The sequence below is a fragment of the Sinocyclocheilus anshuiensis genome, unplaced genomic scaffold, assembly GCF_001515605.1.
Source record: "Sinocyclocheilus anshuiensis isolate Anshui unplaced genomic scaffold, SAMN03320099.WGS_v1.1 scaffold205, whole genome shotgun sequence".
Classification (NCBI taxonomy): Eukaryota; Metazoa; Chordata; class Actinopteri; order Cypriniformes; family Cyprinidae; genus Sinocyclocheilus; species Sinocyclocheilus anshuiensis.
The window spans coordinates 57,944-70,292 of NW_015536497.1; the positions used below are offsets into that span (position 1 = coordinate 57,944).

General features: G+C 41.9%; 1 protein-coding gene across 1 annotated transcript in view; it reads right to left on the reverse strand.

Annotated features, from left to right (window-relative positions):
- Positions 1–12,349, reverse strand: part of LOC107687312 (uncharacterized) — a 17,313-nt gene continuing 4,964 nt past the window's right edge. Inside the window, exons 3-7 of the mRNA XM_016484597.1 lie at positions 4,116–6,983; positions 3,759–3,833; positions 2,429–2,485; positions 1,988–2,396; positions 1–460 (exon numbers count right to left, since the gene is read on the reverse strand). Of these exons, the coding sequence (XP_016340083.1) occupies positions 173–460; positions 1,988–2,396; positions 2,429–2,485; positions 3,759–3,833; positions 4,116–6,983 (3,697 nt within the window). The 3' untranslated portion in view covers positions 1–172. The remainder of the gene's footprint in view (positions 461–1,987; positions 2,397–2,428; positions 2,486–3,758; positions 3,834–4,115; positions 6,984–12,349) is intronic.

Consider the following 12,349-nt stretch of genomic DNA (forward strand, 5'->3'; position numbering starts at 1 on the left):
TTAATAATTTAAATTCTCCTTGGTAGTTCAGTCACAGAATGCCATGTAATATTGCTCCATTCCACAAAGTATGTCAGACTTCAGACAGCATTAGGAGAAAAAAGGAGTTGTGACTCCGAATACCAGAGGGTTGAGAGTCATGCATGAAAATCAGATATTTGGCATGATGTAGTCATTTCCTTTGGACTTTCTGTGGCAGCCAGCTGAACAGCATCCTACATAATTTCTTCCTTTTGATTTTAGCCTTGAACAGGCACTGATTCTGGGGATGAGCCTGAGACTGAATCTGAGACATAATCTGAAGTTGAGGCAGAATCTGAGGCATAATCTCAGTCTGGGATTGAATCTGAGATATAATCTGATTTTGAGATTGAATCTGTGGCTGAAACGGAATCTGTGACTGAGACTGAATCTGAGGCTGAATCCGAGACACAATCTGTGGCTGAGCCTGAGGCCGAGACTGACTCTGTGGCTGCGGCTGGGTTTGAGACTGAGATTGAGCCCGAATCTGGCACTGAATCTGAGAAATAATCTGAGGCTGACTTTGAGTTTGATTCTCAGATTGGTTATGGGTCATAATGTTCGCATTTAGCTGGTGTAATTTGTGATTCTGAATGAGTGAGGTGAGTAAAGACAGAGATCCTTCATATCCTTCTCTCCTCTCTGGGGATGATGGGCACAGACTCTGGAAGAGTTCCTTGAATCTTCTCTCCTGTTGACGGAAGTCATACTCCACACTAGATCAAAGAGTGAATACGAAAATTGGGAAAGAGATAAGGGAAAAGGTAGGGGGAACAGAAAAGAGAGCATTCGATTTATGATTGTTCATGCTTCATAGTTCTTTTTTCCCCTTGGAATTACATACATTTACTCTACCGTTCGTTACACCAGTCTTCAGTGTCACATGAAACTTCAGAAATCATTCTAATATGCTGATTTGGTGCTCATTTCTTATTATTATCAATGTTGAAAACAGTTGTGCTGCTGCATATTTTTGTGGAAACATATATATGTACAGGTGCATCTCAATAAATTAGAATGTCGTGAAAAAGTTCATTTATTTCAGTAATTCAACTCAAATTGTGAACCTCGTGTATTAAATAAACTACTTCCGTCTGTGTGCATTGAATTTAAGCCTTTGGTTCTTTTAATTGTGATGATTTTGGCTCACATTTAACAAAAACCCACCAATTCACTATCTCAACAAATTAGAATATGGTGACATGCCAATCAGCTAATCAACTCAAAACACCTGCAAAGGTTTCCTGAGCCTTCAAAATGGTCTCTCAGTTTGGTTCACTAGGCTACACAACTGATTTGACAGTTGTCCAGAAGACAATCATTGACACCCTTCACAAGGAGGGTAAGCCACAAACATTCATTGCCAAAGAAGCTGGCTGTTCACAGAGTGCTGTATCCAAGCATGTTAACAGAAAGTTGAGTGGAAGGAAAAAGTGTGGAAGAAAAAGATGCACAACCAACCGAGAGAACCGCAGCCTTATGAGGATTGTCAAGCAAAATCGATTCAAGAATTTGAGTGAACTTCACAAGGAATGGATACCCATAATGTCATGTCCTAAAAAAAGCATCTTAAGTGCAAAACCCTTCATAACTAGTCAAGGCAAGCATCATGTTCATTGTAACTGTAGCGAAATAGTATAATAAATTTTTAAAGTAAATGTTGTACAATTTCATTTTCCAAGGAAAACTAATTTAATAATTTAAATTCTCCTTGGTAGTTCAGTCACAGAATGCCATGTAATATTGCTCCATTCCACAAAGTATGTCAGACTTCAGACAGCATTAGGAGAAAAAAGGAGTTGTGACTCCTAATACCAGAGGGTTGAGAGTCATGCATGAAAATCAGATATTTGGCATGATGTAGTCATTTCCTTTGGACTTTCTGTGGCAGCCAGCTGAACAGCATCCTACATAATTTCTTCCTTTTGATTTTAGCCTTGAACAGGCACTGATTCTGGGGATGAGCCTGAGACTGAATCTGAGACATAATCTGAAGTTGAGGCAGAATCTGAGGCATAATCTCAGTCTGGGATTGAATCTGAGATATAATCTGATTTTGAGATTGAATCTGTGGCTGAAACGGAATCTGTGACTGAGACTGAATCTGAGGCTGAATCCGAGACACAATCTGTGGCTGAGCCTGAGGCCGAGACTGACTCTGTGGCTGCGGCTGGGTTTGAGACTGAGATTGAGCCCGAATCTGGCACTGAATCTGAGAAATAATCTGAGGCTGACTTTGAGTTTGATTCTCAGATTGGTTATGGGTCATAATGTTCGCATTTAGCTGGTGTAATTTGTGATTCTGAATGAGTGAGGTGAGTAAAGACAGAGATCCTTCATATCCTTCTCTCGTCTCTGGGGATGATGGGCACAGACTCCTTCTCTCCTCTCTGGGGATGATGGGCACAGACTCTGGAAGAGTTCCTTGAATCTTCTCTCCTGTTGACGGAAGTCATACTCCACACTAGATCAAAGAGTGAATACGAAAATTGGGAAAGAGATAAGGGAAAAGGTAGGGGGAACAGAAAAGAGAGCATTCGATTTATGATTGTTCATGCTTCATAGTTCTTTTTTCCCCTTGGAATTACATACATTTACTCTACCGTTCGTTACACCAGTCTTCAGTGTCACATGAAACTTCAGAAATCATTCTAATATGCTGATTTGGTGCTCATTTCTTATTATTAATAATGTGGAAAACAGTGTTGCATACTTTTTTTTTTAATGAATAGTACATTAATGAAGAGAGCATTTATGTGAAAAATAACTTTTTTGTAAGATTTTAAATATCTTTCTTGACACTTTTGATCAATGTAATACATCCTTGCTGGATAAAAGTATTAATTTCTTTTTAAAACAATCTTACAGAGCCCAAACTTGTAAATGGTAGTGTATTTATATATATGTTTTTTTTTTATTGTAAGAAATTTCTGTTAAATTTGGTAAAATCCTGCCAATATTTTACATTGTGCACTAAAATTGAAATACCCTGGCTGCATATTGAAGCACAGAAGCACAACCGACATCTCCGGTTTATTACACACCCTAGTTTCCAATACAAAGAGACCTGTCCAGCAAAATGAAACATTGTTGCACAAACATGCACACTGTGTGCTTCAAGGCCAGCACACATACATACACTGTATTTAAAAAAAAAAATATATATATGTTTGTGTGGGTAATAAGTAAAATTTGTGCTTTTTCTACTATTGTTTTACCATTATTTTCTCCCACCATCAATACATAGAATATGATAGAATATAATGACAACATATTTTAATAAAAACTATTATTAATAAATGCTAAATTTTGTTTTTGTCTTTTTTATTATTAACCTATGGGAGAAAATGATAAAACACTGAAGAAGAAAAAAATGTGTCTACGGAAATGTGGGAATGTGAATCTAATTGTATTGAATTGGATAACACAAAGTACTAAAGTTTATGTTTAAAGGGATAGTTCACCCAAAACTGAAAATTCTGTCATTATTTAATCACCCGCATGCCATTCTAAACCTGTATGACTTTCCTTCTTCTTAGGAACACAAAAGAAGATAATTTGAGACACTGCCTTTTTGAAGCACTGAGACTTTTTTTATATCTTCTTTCGCTCTCCGCAGAAGAAGGAAGCCTTATCGTTTGGGAACAACATGAGGTTGAGTAAATGATGACAGAATTGTCAATTTTGGGAGAACTACCCCTTTTTAAATGGTTGGTAGTCTCGCTGGGTGCTCTCACCTGTAGACAGCACATGCAGTCTTCTGACAGGTGGAACAGTCACTGAAGTCTTGGCCAGTCCGAAAACATTGCCGACTACAAAAATAGCAGGCAAGGAAAAAGATTTTAAAATGCATTGTTTGAGTATATATTTTAGTATGCCTCACATTCACATTCATAAATGCAGTTAGAGCTCATTTATAGCCCTTATTGACCTACGCTTGGAGATAAAACCAAATGTACATCAAATTAAACTACAACTACACTTTCTTCCTGCACCTTGGCTCTAAAAAATTCTCACAATTACCTTTAACACATCCAGCTCACCAGTCACACTTGTCTATTATCTGCTAATCTTGGAACAAATCCGTCTCTCACCCTTTGCTGATTGCATGGCTCATCTCCAGGTCCTGGATGATGTTGAGCAGAGTTGTGATTCTTTCCTTGTTGGACTGCAGACTCGCCTCTACCATCTCTAATCTGTGTTTAGGGTCCCGCGGACTGCCACACTGAGGCGATGCAGGCAGCAACCGGGCCGCAGAATCCGGATGGTCGTGCGTTATGGAAGAGTGTTCACTTGGGATGGGCCTAGTCCCTTCAGAATGAGATTCCATCTGTGTCTTTGAGTTCTGGAGACTTCCATCTTTCTGTGTGTGTTCCATAGGCAAAGTGCCTGAGGGTGTCAGAAGTGGGTTTTGATTGGAGGCCACATTCAGGCCTTTGTTTTCACTGCCCCCTGCTGCGAATTGAAAAGCTGGTGCTTGTGGAGGTGCAGAAGAAGGTTTAGGAGGTCGACAAGAGGGAGGTGGTTTGTTTGGAGGTTGAAGTGAGTGTTGTGAGCCATTGATCATTTGACCTTCTGGTTCTGCTGCCTTAATATCAACCAGTTTCTTTGACTCTGTGTCACTCCAAAATTTTAATTCAGTCCTGTTGTGTGTTGTAGCTTGAGGAAAATCCCTAGCGGAAGCGATGGCTAGTAATGAGGACTCAAGAGTGTCATTATTAAGCTGATTCAGGACAGAGCGTCTGAGAACCGTAGGCTCTGTCTGTCTATGTGGCGTATTCGAATGAACACACAAAGCGTGTGAGGCTGATTTGACCCCGGGGCTTGTTGGAGAACGTTCTTTGGTGTACGAACGCACCTCCACCTCAGTCTGAGTGGTGGTAAATGCATTTGAGAGGTTCCGATGGTTGATTGTTTGCATCGTAAGTGTTGCTTTGTGATGGGTTGGCATATTTGGGGCATGTGAAAAGAAGCGAGTGTCATTTTGGCTTTTTGACTCACGATAAGGATGTGACAGTGCGTCTTTATGCATGGATATACCCTGCAGTGATGTTCCACTGGTGTTTGTTCGCTGTGTGGATGTGTGGGAAGCTTCTTTGTTCGTGTCGGTGGGTGAAGGAGTGCCGTTGTGTATCGATGCGTGATGTGGTTCACTGTGAGGCCCTGAGAGTTTAGGTGTGTGTGTCACCAGTGCAAAATGTGAACTTGAATCACAGGGTGAGGATTCTGACTCTGTGTCAGCACAGATTTGCGTCCCGCTTTGAGGTTTAATGCCTAAATTTGTGTGTGAGCACATTGACGGTTTAGTGTGCATGTCAAATTTGGACTCTGATCCATTAGGGAATTGAACCTGTCTGTGAATGTTTGAAGCAGTGGAGGATACGACACCTTCATTCACACAACTCTGCACTATAGATTGGCGTTTGATATTTGAATGTAACTGAAAAGAGGCAGGCGCTTTTGTCTGATTTAACCGTGAGCATTTCGAAAGTGCATCACTGCTTTGAGGTTTGGAGTTCTGTGGTGTGCTAGTTTGGGGGAATATTTGTTGTTTCAAAGTAGTTTGCAAAGGTTTGATGTGTGTTTTATTTTGTGGCTTGGGAGACTCTGAGTGTGTAGGTTTGACTTGGTTTCCTTGAGTTGGTTGTTTCTCATCAGGGTTTGGCTGGTGAGATGATCTGAAGTGGGTGTTTGTGTGTGGTATTCTGGTATTTGTAACCTGTGTGGCATCTAGCCTTTCTGTCAGGCTGTTTTTGTGTGTTTGGGGAGGGTTGACAGACACAGGAGGTCCGCGGGGACAAGAGTTGTGAGGTTTGTGAGCGTTCAAGTGTGTGTTTACGACCTTTGTTGAGCCTCTATCCTCTTTCACGGTAACAGTGAGAGTGTGTGTATTTAGAGCCGATGAGCGACTGGTGTGATTAATGTGTGTGTCAGCACTAGATTCCCTCTTGACTGCGTGATGATTAGTGAGGTTTGATGCCTCACTCTGCTGAGCAGGCAGGAGAGATAATGGCCATTCCTTGTTTATATTCATGTTGAGATAAGAATGAAGGTTAGTGCTCATGGGGTGCTGGTCTGACTGTGTAGCACTGCGGGTGGTGTGCCTTTCTATCTGCGTGTATTCCTGCACGTCCTTCCCAGGGTAAAGAGGGGATGAATGTCTCGACTGGAGTCCCAGAGAACCTGCGGAATTTGGCGGTGTATTCATCCTTATTTGGCTGTAGAGTCCATGAGGGGCTGGATTCTGCCTTCCTCCACAAGTGCTGCAGATGGTCACGGGAGGTCTGTGAGTAGGTGAGCATGGCGGTAACGTTTTTTTCTGTCTGGTGGAAGACTCCTCCCCATCACTGATGTCACTGCTGATCCCGCCCATTACCTCGGAGTCAACCACGCTCCCATTGGTGAAGTGACAATTCCTTCTCAGTTTTAGCCTGCTGTTAGCCACACTTCTTAATGGGGGGCTGGTTCTAATTGGACGGTTACGGAGCTGCACTTCTTCCCTGATGTTTTTACAAATATCCCTCTCCAGTCCCTCAAAGGTCACACCCTTTTTCATTTTAGTCTCCAGACTTTTTTGTTTAATAATTATACTTTTTGTTTTATCTTTCCCGTTATCCTCCTTTTTACCGGCCTCGTTTGGGATGTGGCCATTAGGTGGCATGATCACTTTGTTTTCTGATTGACTGTTACAAGCATCCACATGTTTGCCGTTCAGCTGTAGTTGGTTGTTTCTCATTGCAGGTGACGTCTGCACACCGACATTACAGTGATGAGACAGTGTGAGGGCCGCCATACTACTGGTCCCATTTGTCACAGCCCTCCAGACGCGTGTCCCCACAAGTGCGGGCTCTCCGAGAACTGGCACTGGAGTGGTGTGATCAGCTGCTCGTCTACCCATTTCAAGTATAACTGGTCCAGGCAGACTTGAGTAGAAATCAATGCATTTGACCACTATGGAACACCTGAGGTGGAAAGAGAAGGAGAACTCTTGGAAGTAAATAGACTGAAAAGGCAGACAAAAGGTGAATAGTAATGAATGTTTTTTTGGGTTACAAATACCCTGATACATGATTCATGCTCACAAAACACTGCAGTCTTTGTTAAAAAATCTGAAAAATATGTATTTAACATTAATATTTTAAATTTGTTTGTTTGTCTAAAAGCTTTTTTTTTTCAACCCAGCTTCATTATAAATGTTTTTTGGTTGTATGTCACAGGATTGAATATTAGTGCAAAAGTGGCAAATAATGGCCTTAACTAGCAAATATTATTGTGCTTTGTTCCATGTATGTTAATATATATACTGTATATATATATGTGTGTGTATATATAAATATATATACACACACACACACACAGTGGGGATCAAAATTATAGAACAACCTACAATTTCCTAATTTCCAAAATTTCAAGGTCACTGCTTAGACCTATTTTAATTGATCCTAACAGGAGTAGAAAGGCAGTTTTTTAAGCATATTTCAGAAATTAATTGTATTGTGAAGCACAGTATATAAAACTTAAATAAGATATTTGAAAAAAGAACTCTGATCAAAATTAGAGAACACTTATAGATACCTTCAAGTTATTGGTGTTAATCTGGTAACTGGTGCTAATTTCCTTAATTATATGACAAACCCTATTTAACTGTCAGCATTCCTCTAATTTTTACTGAGATTGTAAGATAGCGAGGTGCTCTAAGGTGACTGAAACTCTGCAACAGCAGGTTGTCCAAATGAAGGCCAAAGGGATGACCCTTTCAGCCACTGCAAGAGAAGTTGGTCATTCCAAATCTGTGATTTCTTGAATATTGCAGCTTTACAATGAATTAATTCATTCAAGTCCCCCAAAAAGGCTGGTCATCCATCCATGTAAGACAAATGCACGAGAAGACAGGATAATGCGGAGACTCTCAATGGGGAATTGATTCAACACCACAGCTGGAATTGCTTACCTGTTCAGTCTTGAACAGGGTATAGGATCTGTCTCGGCATGTTTAATAGAAGTTGGACCGGAAGCGCACTCTGCAGTGACCAAACTTCTCATCAGCAGAAAGAATCAAAAGCTCCCCCAAAAAGGCTGGTCGTCCACGTAAGACAAATGCACGACAAGACAGGATAATGAGGAGACGGAATCGGTTCAACACTGCAGCTGGAATTGCTCACCAGTTAAGCAGTGAACAGGGTAAGGATCTGTCTTGGCACGCTTAAGAGAAGTCAGACTGAAAGCGCACTCTGCAGTGACGAAGCCTCTCATTATCAGAAAGAATCAAAAGGCTAGACTCACCTTTGCTGATGTAGCAGATGTCAAGCAGTACCCTCGGGACAGAAGCACGACCACACATGGATGAGATGAGTGATGGAATTTATTCCCCTTTAAAGAAGAGTAGTATGAGGCAAAATTAGTACAAACACACCGATAGGCCTACTCTCTCACTCCCGTGCTTCCCGTCTGCATTCACAGTGAGACTGAGCGCGAATGCTTAAAGGAGAAGCGATATACATTGCACATATACTAGGCAACAAAATAAAGAGGTGCCTTATACACCACTCAATTTGACTCCACTGACATTTTGCTTGCCTCAAATTCTCATGACTTGGTCAATATAACTTAAACCTCTTACAATAATACAGACTTAGTAACATCTTTGAATGCGTTGTGCGTTGTTTTCTGAGTCATATTCTGAATCAGTCTATTCACGGGCCTAACTAGCCTACCAACCCGTGTTCGAACCCGAGTCACAACTTCAGACACATTAGGGGGTGCACTGGAAATGTACAGGGTACTGATGGCCCTATTTCGCTGTCTGGCGCCAGGCATGATACCATCTGTACATACACCATCTTGAGTGCCTGTTGGATTTGGCGGAATGATCTGAGAATTGAACTGAGAACCATAATTTTCAGCCTCTTGGTCTTGGTCTTGGTTGTTTGTTTGTTTGGGCTCTCCAGGATTTATTGTGCTCTCCAGATCTCCTGTATCTGATCTTCCTCCTACGGAATCATCTGTGGCAGGTAAGGAGGCCACCCACTCAGCAATGCGCTCCGTTTCAGGGGGATCATTCTGTGATGCTGAGTTTTGCGTCAATGTCTCATCCGATTGCTCCTCACTAAATAGTGAGCCATCATGACAAGACACATTCTCTTCTACCTCAGGGAGTAAAAAGTTGGCCTGCAGCATAAGATTACGGTGTACCACCTTTTCCTTGCCAGTGCTGGTATTTTTGACTCTGAATGTATGGCATCTTGAATCTTTTGAGACCACTACATAAGGCACAGATTCCCACTTATCAGCCAACTTCCTGCGTCCTCTTTCGCCCTTATTGGCTAGTAACACCCGGTCTCCTTCCTCAATGTCACAGCCTTTTGTCCTCATGTTGTAGAGTTCAGTCTGTCGTTGCTGACTTGCACTTGCATTCGCTTGGGCTAAGTTAAGAGCCTCCTTGAGATCATCCTTCATCTTAGCAACATAGCTGCCATAGTCTGTGATGTCATCATCCCTTCCAACACTGCGGAACATAACGTCTACTGGCAGACGAGGAATCCTTCCATACATTAGGTAAAATGGTGCGTAACCTGTAGATTCATGAGCGGTGCAGTTGTAGGCAAACGTCAGCGTCTGCAACATCTGGGGCCATTGTTGCTTATCCCTCGGGGGTAATGCTCGTATCATCTGGGGCCATTGTTGCTTACCCTCGGGGGGTAATGCTCGTATCATACTGCCTAGCGTGCGATTAAACCGTTCTGCAAGACCATTCCCCATAGGATGATAAGCCGTTGTCCTTGACTTCCTGACACCTGCAAGCTGCATCAACTCCTGAATCAGCTCACTCTCAAAGTTTGCACCCTGATCAGCATGGATCCTTATCGAGGTCGCCAAGGCCAAGTATGTTCAGTCTGTCAAGAAAACTTAAGTCAGCAGGCACACCCTTAACATTCATATCAAGGATATTTTGATTGAAGGCTTTCAGCTCATGACTGGCTGGATGTTGGGGGCTTATGTCCAGATCCTCTAAAGCTATACAAGGAAATACATCAACCAACTTTGTGTTCTTCCGCAATGTTACAGGCTTGTCGCTAGAATTTAGAACCTTGACTGGCACCCATCCGTCATTGCTCATTGATGCAATAACCCAGCCGATGACAATGTTCTTGTGTGAATGTGACTTTGAAGGCTCAACCACGATAGCGCTTCCCTCGGAAACAGGTACAGTAGCAGGTAACTTGGCCCAAACAAGGTGTTCTTGCTGGGGACACAACACTACAGCTTGGGTAAGTTTAGCGGTCCCTACTTTACTGGGCATTTCAGTGCCTTTCCATCTGTGGAGGCCAGACAACATGTCTAAAAACTGTGCGATTTCATCACTTTCCGAACTTTCAGGTCGACTTAGGACACGCCAGTACCCCTGTACATTCTTCATCTGTCTGATAATGTACTTGATGACATTAGTACCCAGGATGATTTCGTCTCGCTGACCAGGAACAACTAAAGTGGGAACACTGACCGCATGTCCATACACTTCCATCTCAAGCTGGTAAATACTTTCAGGCTGAATGCTGACACCGCCACAACCAACAAGGATGATATCAGGACGCGTTTCACTGGGTTCAAGCACAACTCCTGAACTCTTGAACTTGCGTTCGGCCTCCTTGTTCATGGTACAGGCCATGGACCCACTGTCGAGGAGTGCATGTAATATAACTTGGGCCCCTACAATGGAAACATCAGTGTAAAACAGGCTGTCGGCTCTTTCCAACTTCATCACATTTTGATATAGGACACTTTTATCAGGAATTGCTTTGCAGCTTTCTTCATACAACAGAAGATCATCTTTGTCGCTGAGGGTAAATTATATTAAATAAAATATAAAAGTCACAATCAATTGGCTACACTGAGGAGCATGTTATCTGGACAGAGGAGAACTGGTCCACAGTTCACTTTTGTGATGAGAGCAAGTTTAATTTATTTGGGTCCAATGGGAAACATTGGGCCCTATTTTAACGATCTAAGCGCATGGTGTAAAGAGCACGGCGCAGGTGCACTCAGGGCATGTCCGAATCCACTTTTGCTAGTTTAACGACGGGAAAACGGTCGCATGGTCTAAATGGGTTGTCCCTATTCTCTTAATGAGTAATTGGTGTTTTTTTGGGCGTAAGGTGCAATAAACCAATCAGAGTCTCATCTCCCATCCCCTTTAAAAGCCAGTTGTGCTTGCGCCATGACGGGTTCGCTATTTACATGGTGGCAGGGCCGGATTTACGCATAGGCATTCTAGGCACATGCCTATGCTTGCTCATCCAGGGGGGGCCCAAACACAATGAAGAGATATATAATTTTGTGTTATACTATCTACAACAGTAAAATAACCAAAAACCCCAGAAGATATTGTGCAAATAAATATAACAAACAATAGGGTAAAAATGACAAACTATTTCCATGTCTTCAACCTTTTGTATATGGAAATCATGCTTTTTTTTCTCCCGTTCTCTCTCACAGACGCACAGGCAGTACAGACACGCACTCGTGCACACACGACGCGGGCAGAAACTTGTTGTCAGCGCTGCCCCGTGAATTTATCAATAAAATAGTTTCGCATTTCTCAGTAGCGAGGTTCTTGAAGCAATTAAACTTAAAGATTAGCTATTAGTAGATGCTGCTGCTGAATACTGCTGAGAGAAGCACAGACGCAAGTATTCACACGCACTTAATCTCTCTCTCCCTCTCTCTCTTTCGCTCTCTCTCTCTCTCTAATAACTGCGTTAGCCAGCATATCAATGGCTCAAGCCTCTGTTATTAGCTCTAAAATGAAGTTTTGGAATTTGCAACGGAAGGTTTAAGATGAGGTGCGTAAAAAATTCGCTAGTTCACACACACGAGATTTCAGGACAGAAACATGTCAAATGTCTTGAAACAAATCATGTGAACAATTGATGTGTGATTGTGACTCCAGGCCGTTAAAATTATTAGAGAAATAATGTACTCCCGAAGTGGTTATGTGGCCACGTCGCCGCGCCTATTAATAAAATGGTCTTTCTCAGTTCTCAAACAAATTAAAAACTACATTCGACTTTTATTGACTGAACGCAAGCGCTTATTGCGATAGAAAACACTGTAATGGTTTCCACTGATTAAGAAATATGTTTGTTTGCTTGGGTGGTAATATTAGGCCTATTATATTAATAGGGAAGGGGGGGCCCAAAAATTTGTTTTGCCTATGTCACGAAAAGAGGTAAATCTGGTCCTGAGCATGGGAAACTTTTTCAAAAACTTGACAAAACACCAAGAATGCTAACCGATAACTATAAATGTAACTATAAACAATATAATTTAC